Below are 8,712 nucleotides of genomic sequence, written 5' to 3'. Positions count from 1 at the left end.
ATCAATATGCGGGTTCTTCAACACCCGCGTGTTCAGCCTCTTCCGCGATTAAATTTCAAGCGGCGCTGCATTGTAAAGGGTTAACTTCCCTTTACAATGCAGCGTCGCTTGAAATTTATTCGCGGAAGAGGCTGAACACGCGGGTGTTGAAGAACCCGCATATTGATACATTTACCCCCAAGTGTTAATGTAACATGTGCCAGTAACGTAAATGCTGATTACAGATATAGTTTGAACATGGTCACTCAGTCTATATTCTGGACAGTCCTGTCTAATTTGGATCATTAAATACTAAGCCACTTTTCTTTTAAAGAACTGTATTTGTAAATTCCATCACACAATATACAATACCAGACAAGAAGCATTAGGGGCCAGAATAATTGGCAACGTACAAGTCAGACAGAGGGCATGTAATAACTATATAAATATATATATATATATATATATATATATATATATATATATACAATAGGGCAGTGGACTGGTCTTAAACTAAGGCTATTGGCCAAGCCAAAGTTCAGATAGAACTATCTCTAAATGAAACAAATGGGGGAGTGACATTTTTTTATTTGGGGGGAGGATTAGTTAAGGGTGGGGGATGGGGAAAAGTAGACCCGCGGCGGCTGGCTTGCACTTAAAAGGGAACAGAATGTGAAACTATCCAACAATCAAACCAATTAACTGGTTATATTTAAACGAAGGGGACGATATGTACTGGGTATGAGTATTGGAAGAGTGAGAAGCAAACGAGCTATTGTACATAATCCAATCACATGATAATTGTGAGAATTTGTGCAACATATTATATAAGTAGGCAGATATTTTTTCCATGGACTCCAGATATCAAGTTTTAAGTTAGAAGTTGCTGTCTAGAGGGGGGATCAGGGTATTTTTTCAGTGCCTCGCAACCAATCACCTTGGCTACATTGGGGACCTGTACGGATAATTTCTTAGAGAGCTTATCAAGAACATCCAGCAATAAGTAATCTGATCTGTAGTAATATCACTAATAAGAGAAGCTGTATCAACCCAAAACAGCATTTATTTGTACAGGACCACCAAATATGGAGGAAGGACCCCAGCTCTCCACAAACCCTCCAACACAGATCTGAGGAGGATTTTCACTTGCATTCAGATTATTTAAATGGTTTATCTCTGGTGTGAATCCTCTGGTGTTGAACAAGATTTGAATGGTTAGTAAAACACTTGCTGCATTCAGAGCATTTAAATGATTTCTCCCCTGTGTGAATCCTCTGGTGTTGAACAAGATATGACGTTTGGGCAAAACACTTGCTGCATTCAGAGCATTTATATGGTTTCTCTCCTGTGTGAGATCTCTGATGTTGAACGAGACCAGACATCTGGGTAAAACACTTGCTACATTCAGAGCATTGAAATGGTTTCTCTCCAGTGTGAATCCTCTGGTGTTGAACAAGATATGACCTTTGGGCAAAACACTTGCTACATTCAGAGCATTTAAATGGTTTCTCTCCAGTGTGAATTCTGTGATGTATAACAAGATTTATGTTGTTGGTAAAGCACTTGCTACATTCAGAGCATTTAAATAGTTTCTCTCCAGTGTGAGTCCTCTGATGGCGTACAAGATGTGATTTATGCACAAAACACTTGCTACATTCAGAGCATTTGAATGTTTTTTCTCCAGTGTGAGTACTATGATGTCTTAAAAGATCCAACTTGTGCATAAAACAGTTGCTACATTCCGAGCATTGAAATGGTTTCTCTCCTGTGTGAATCATCTGATGTCTTTCAAGACTTGTTTTGCTGGTAAAACATTTGATGCATTCAGAGCATTTAAATGGTTTCTCTCCTGTGTGAGATCTCTGATGTTGAATGAGACCAGACATCTGGGTAAAACACCTGCTACATTCAGAGCATTGAAATGGTTTCTCTCCTGTGTGAATCCTATGATGTACAGTCAGTTGTGATTTAAATGTAAAACATTTGTTACATTCAGTACATGGAAATAGTTCCTTTTCTATGAAATGCCTCATCTCATTGGGTAGTAACAACTTAGTTGTAGAAGGTTTCTCTTTTTCAGAAAATGAAAACAGCTTGTTAAAATCCTCTAGAGTTTAAGAAGAATTGATATCTGTGGCCGAGATGACTTGTTTGATTTTTGTTTTTTGTTTGAACTTTCAAATGTTCAGAGAACAATCTATTTTCCGAAATGTCTTCTTTTTTTAGAGGGAATTCTGGTCATTAATTCACCTATCAGAAAAAAATTAGTTAATAGTTAAACACATAATAATTATCTAAGTAAATCTACAGTGCATGTTTTATATTAACAGTGCATGTTTTATATTGTAAAAGGTACACAACTAGATACACCTTTAAATATGCTAACAAAACAAGTACACACATTTCCTACAGCTGAAACAAGAAAACAATGGAAAACTATAATCACTTTTCATACATTAGTGGTATATTATCACAATATATCTATCCTTAGTTTATAAAGGATAAAATGGGGACTAAAACAGTGATACTGTGATCATGTTTATAAAAAATACTGAACATTACTTAATAAATCATTGTTCAAAGGCACCATACATTCCATATTTATAACATTATCTACAACATAATAGCTCCAAAGTTTTGTGTATGTATCAATACATTTGTATGTGAAATATAATGACCTAACTCTGTAGATTTCTTCTTCTATCTCTTTCCTGCTCATTCTTACTGTTCCATCCTTCCAGCTCTCCAGTCACCATCTCACTAACTCTAGCCTGATACAGCCTATTTATAGTCATTCCTCCCCATCTCTCTTCTATAGTTTCCAGGATGATGAAAGACTCTTTGCTATAGGGTGACATTTAAATTAGGTCTTCATAAAATTCATACATTTTCTGTCTTACGAGCAGTGTCTCATGTTAAACTTTTGGACTTGTAAATGAGGCACAAACATTCCTAAGGCCACTAATTGTAAGGACAAATCTGATTAGACCTTGACAGATAGCAAAATAGTCTATTCTGATTAGATCATAGAATTCTCAGACACCCTGTTATGTCAACAAAAGGATCTTTTGTTTAGGTTTCACATATTGTCACATATTGTCAAGGCAGAGAGTGGGAGCAGAAAGATCTGTTCTAGGTATCAGCAGTAACTGATTTCCCAATTATTCCCTGTTAAAATAAACTTATATATAAAACCTCCTCAAGTCAATGATCCTGCTACCTTATGAAACTTGTAATAAATTCAGCCAAGGACAGTTTTGCAAATTCAGATAAAGCACACAGAGGGAGAATACTAATAGTACGGTAAAAACACCAAGGTATAAAAATTAGGATTAATAATGCATACATAGATCAAAACTAAAGGCTTATATGTACACACACACACACACTAGATAAAACATGTGATACATCTGCAGAGGAGATTATAGACTCCCTAACTACACAGTACTATTTAAGCAAGTTACATATTTAGTTGTAGGTGATGCCCCATGAACAAAATACAGAACAAGAATACTAAGAAAAAAACAAATACATAAATAAAAAAAGAGTCACTCTGGAGTAATGCACCCATCTAATCTGCCAGTCGTGGCAGCAAATCAAAGATAAATCCAACCAAATACTAGAAAAGTGTACCCAGAAATTGGCCACTGATTGTGCGTGTGAATGTTTTTATGCTTAATTATTTATAGAATAATTAAAACACTACATTTATTATGATGTATACAATTGGTGACTCATGAAACTATTTGACATTAATGTTAAGGAATTGTGCAACAAAAGTTGACTTTTAAGGTTATGGGATAATTATATTATTCCTATCCTTACATATATGGTTCATACAATTTAGGTGAAAACCAAGAAATGGCATCAATGTCATTTGAAATATTTTACATTTTTTTTAAATATTTATAATACTTCATACAGACCTAACTACACTGCAAACTATATAAAAGTAGAAAGTTTACATATGAGGATTATCTGGATATTTAAAGCTCAAGACATGTAAACCCAGCTTTATATTGCAGTAAGTTATTAACTAATATATATGTATGAAAATATAGAATGAAAAAATCACAATTGTGTGTCTTAACAATTAAAATTCAAACTATATAAACTTTGTTAAGACACAACCACATCCCAGATTTATAAGTACACAATAACTACAACATAATATCTGCAATTGTTTGTGTATATATCAGTACATTTGCATTCAAAATATAATTACCTTACTCTGGGGATTTCTCCTTCTATCTTGTTCCCTCTTTATTATTCCTACTGTTCCATCCGCTCAGCTCTCCAGCCACCAACTCAACCATCAACTAACTTACACTAGCCTGATACAGCCTATTTATACTCATTCCTCCCCCGTCTTTCTTCAGTAGTTCCTGTGATGATGAAAGGTATTCTCAGACTGTTTGTGTCCGGGTGAAATTTTAATTAAAATCTAATTACATTCTTAAATTTTGATTCATCAGAGCAGCTTCTCGTGTAGACCTCATTGACTTGTAAATGAGATATAAACATTCTTACTACAAAGAAAATGCTAATTAGTCTTTGGCAGGTGGAAAATCTTCCATTCTTATTAGATTACAGCAGTCTCTGACATCCTGTTATGTCAACAAATAGATCTTTTGTTTAGAATTCTCCTCTAGTCTAGGCAGACAGTGTGAGCAGAAAGGCTTGTTTTAAAAAGCAGCAGTAACTATGGTTTCAAAATAAATAGAAATAATCTTAATATAAGAACTCATCCTCCTTCTTGTACCTCCTCATCCAGCCAAGTACAGATCAACAAAATCAGATAAAGAACACAGAGGGAGAATGTATGGTAAAAATACCAGCATTAATACTACATACTCACAGTACATCAAAAGACTTATCTGTACACCAACCCAACACAAAACATTGGGATATATCCAGGAGATAATGGAATCGCTACCTACTATCTATTAATAAAATAATGTACATATTATGTTACTATAATGTTATAAGAGGAATATTATCTTGCTAAAGAGAGATCATTGTTTCTTATCTGTATAATTAACGTGCAGTTGTCTTTCAATGTCTAATTCTAGGCTTCCATTATTCCCTTTATGTATAAAGACACGTGCACACTGACACTTCTCTTGTCCTATGTATGGCTGTAACTACACAGTACTACTTCATTCTATAAAGTCTTGTTATGTTTTATTAAGCAAACATGCGGTTAAGTGTAATATTTAAGAAACAATTGTGCTGAGGGTTCTCATGTATTATGTGCAGAAATGACAATTTAAAGAAATTAAAAACTTAACATGTACAGCAGGCAAATAAGCTATTTCCGCAAAGCCTGAAATCAAATAGATGTCATGACTGTGAGAGAATAATGCATAAATAATTCTTACATTATCTTCATGCATTTCAGTGGTTTCCATGTGGTTTGAAAACTCTTGACTACTATAATTACTGGTATTATACTAATATAATGTAAAGAACTCCTGTTTGTATGATAGTCACTTCCAAAAAATAATAACTTTGTAGGATATGTTTCATTCTTTAATAAAGATTTCAGCCAGGATAAACTTTTCTAGCTATACTGGCATCTCCAGTTTCACCACAAGAGGAATTTCTCTAGGCAGTATTGTCATGCTTGGTAATACAAATAGCCAACATATGGTTGAATTTAGCAAAGGTACCTCTATGTTGAAATATGGATCAGATAGTAGGAAGATCCAAGTGAATCATACACTTCTACATTTCAGGTTTTGGAATCCCTTGAAACATCTATTTGGACATTATGTACTTGGAAGTATAAAATATTTATGAATTATGGGTTTAAGACTACTCATAAGGGGCCTGATTTTAAAGGTAGGTTTTGAAAACGCTTTTAAATCGGTTAATATGCACCTCTGTAAAAAGATATTCTCAGACTCTTTGTCTGGAGGTGAAAATTAAGGTATATAAAGTTCATATAGTTTCTTTTATCAAGCAGCTTCTCATGTAAACTGTAATCCAAATGAGTTTACAATCTATTAGCAATACTATAGCAATTTATATACAATAGCATGATACCATCTATTTATAGTCATTTCTCCCCATCTCTCTTCTATAGTTCCCAGGATGACCAAAAGATATTCTCAGACTCTTTGTTTTAAGGTGAAATTTAAATTAGGTTCTCATAAAGTTTTATTTCACTAGAGCTGCATCTAGTGTCATCCTGCTGGACTTGAGGTATAAACATGCCTAAGGTCACTTACTACAAAGGAAAATTCTAATGAGGCCTCGTCAGGTGGTGGACAATCTTGCATTCTAATTAGATCACATCCTGTTATGTCAACACATGGATCATTTGTTTAGGATTCACCTATTATTTAGGCAGATAGAAGATAAAGATGGCCCTGCCCAAATGAGCTTACAATCTATTACACACATGATACCACAGTACTGGTAATAGAAAATATATAAATATATATTGATACCCAGATTTATATTATTAATGGAATGATTTATACATGCATATAAAGACACAATTGTATTGCTATTGGCACTTTTGTGCAAATTCTAGAGATATTTATAATAACGTATTAACATTTAAGAAAATAGAGGTGGATTTACATTTCCAGGCAGCCACTCTATCGGACTATTATAAAACTAAACAAATACCTAGATTCTTTAAATTCATTAACCAGCCCACTATGGCCGTTCAAACCCTGATTTCTGTAGTAAATGGAATGCGTTTTGAAACAAATGTTCCATGGATTTGATCCTTCTGGTTATTAAGGAGGTAAGGAAGGATTTGGTGGATGACAGAGATTAAACCACCAAGATTAATGATTTACAAGCTTACATTGTATTGAATGATCGGTTTAAGAAGATGTCTTATCAGGCAACTAAATATGGAGAAGAGTATATCTCGTTCAAGAAAGTCAAACTCCAAAAGCTTCTCTAGACTATAATATAAGGAATATAAACTTTTGGGGGATAAATTTACTAGACCCCATAGACCCAACAGGCACTTTCAAAGAAGAGGTGTATTTTTCCAGGAAACAACCTCTAGTGAGGCATCAAGCACTCCCCTTTCCAGAGGGTCCTTCACATGGCTGCTCTTCAGACCGTTCTCCTTTTTTAGGAATTAAATATACCAGTACAAAAGGCAGAGAAGAAGAAAAAGACGCCATCTGAGGAGGGGTGGCCCAAGGCACAGGATCACTAAAATCAACAATGGGTGTCTGCAAAACATAATTTATGGTATTTCTAAAAGAAAACTGTCTACAATTAAAAAAAAAAAATCTTTTGGAAAGGTCTCAAATTTGTTTCTTCTTTTATCCAGTCAGAGATGAAAAGTGATTTATATAAAATGCAAAGAAATCTTAAATAAAAATAGAATTTTAAGAAGGCTTTAATCACTTATAAACCAAGTTTTTTTTACACCTAGAATGTATTACCCGATAAACCGATACAAGGGCGCTAAAAGCATAATTGTTTAAGTTTTTAGAGACATGCCCTTAAAGAAATGATCAATATTGTACTAATTAATATTATCACCATATTATTATTCGGACAGGGAAGCTATAGTGATATTATCGCAATGAAGTCTTACAGCAACTCATTGATTCAGATGCATTTTTACAATTGGACTGTGATCCTTCTTTAGAGTTTAAAGCCCATATTGATTCTATGATCCAGTTAGGCTTCACCGATGGTTGGTAGGATATCAATGCAAAACACTTTTTGACTTGTGACTTAACCATTAGACCAGTTTTATGTACAGTTCCCAAGATTCACAAGAATGTTACACACCCCCAGGGAAGATCCCTAATATCTGCAAAGGGATCACTTTCTTAACATCTAAATATGTGGATTATTACCCCAACTTATGTACAGGGACTACCTCAACTTTTTCATGATTAAACAGAATTCATTAATTTGATGAACTCCAGTATTTCCAGAAGACAATTGTTTGCTTGTCACTATGGATGTCAGGTAATTGTACACTTGCATTCCACATGGTGACGGCATGGGCACTATCACACAAACTCTAATTAACAACCCACTATTCTCTGGAGGTCACATTGTATTTTAACATCTGTAATTAAACTTATACTGACATTAGTAAAATAAAATTGTGACAAGAATTGGCGCTAATGTGTAATTGTGCAGCCTAAGGTACACATGGGAAAGTCACTTTCCTAGAAGAACTGAACATGTAAACAAATTTGTGTACCTTGAGCGCTCACTCTCCCAAATGACAATTCAACAGAGGACATTACTCTTATTACATCGATATGAGTCTTGTACGTTATATAGCATTAGGAAACAATCTCCAAACATACACAAACATAGGCTAATATAGTCTGTGCATATAATGAAATCACAAAGTGAAGAAATATAAATGGAAATCCCAAAGATATTTAGACCCTTCTTCCAAGGTGTACAGAATCGTAAAAGCCCTCTGCTTTAGTGAATATTTCACACCAAATAAAATCCCTTATGAAATCTGCTTACAAAACAGCTGCAAATATAAGGCTCACCAAGATTGAAGCTGGATGATGTCTTGTGGTGTCTTTGTTCCCAAATATTCCGACACTCTCGGCATATAAACAGGAAAACAAAGCATATCTAGTATAATACCATTTTATTATGAATAAATGTGGCTGGTAAAATATGCACAGGGAACAATGTCCTAAAAATTCATACTGTATAGTATCTGTAATAATGCATATCTCGAAGGAAGCATAGATGTTATGCCCGGGTACG

The 8,712-nt window shown here is 34.4% G+C and overlaps 1 protein-coding gene across 1 annotated transcript; it reads right to left on the bottom strand.

The window, feature by feature from the left end:
• Window positions 1-1,122: 1,122 nt before the first annotated feature.
• On the bottom strand, window positions 1,123-2,012 carry LOC142150624 (uncharacterized). The gene is made up of 2 exons (XM_075205822.1): window positions 1,679-2,012; window positions 1,123-1,510 (listed from the first exon to the last, which is right to left on the bottom strand). Exons 1-2 carry the CDS (start codon window positions 2,010-2,012, stop codon window positions 1,137-1,139), a joined length of 708 nt encoding a protein of 235 aa, XP_075061923.1. The 3' UTR covers window positions 1,123-1,136.
• Window positions 2,013-8,712: the final 6,700 nt, after the last annotated feature.

The sequence above is a fragment of the Mixophyes fleayi genome, chromosome 4 (assembly GCF_038048845.1).
Source record: "Mixophyes fleayi isolate aMixFle1 chromosome 4, aMixFle1.hap1, whole genome shotgun sequence".
Taxonomy (NCBI): Eukaryota; Metazoa; Chordata; class Amphibia; order Anura; family Limnodynastidae; genus Mixophyes; species Mixophyes fleayi.
The sequence above is the reverse complement of the archived record's forward strand: the minus strand, read 5'-3'. Positions and strand labels throughout refer to the sequence as shown.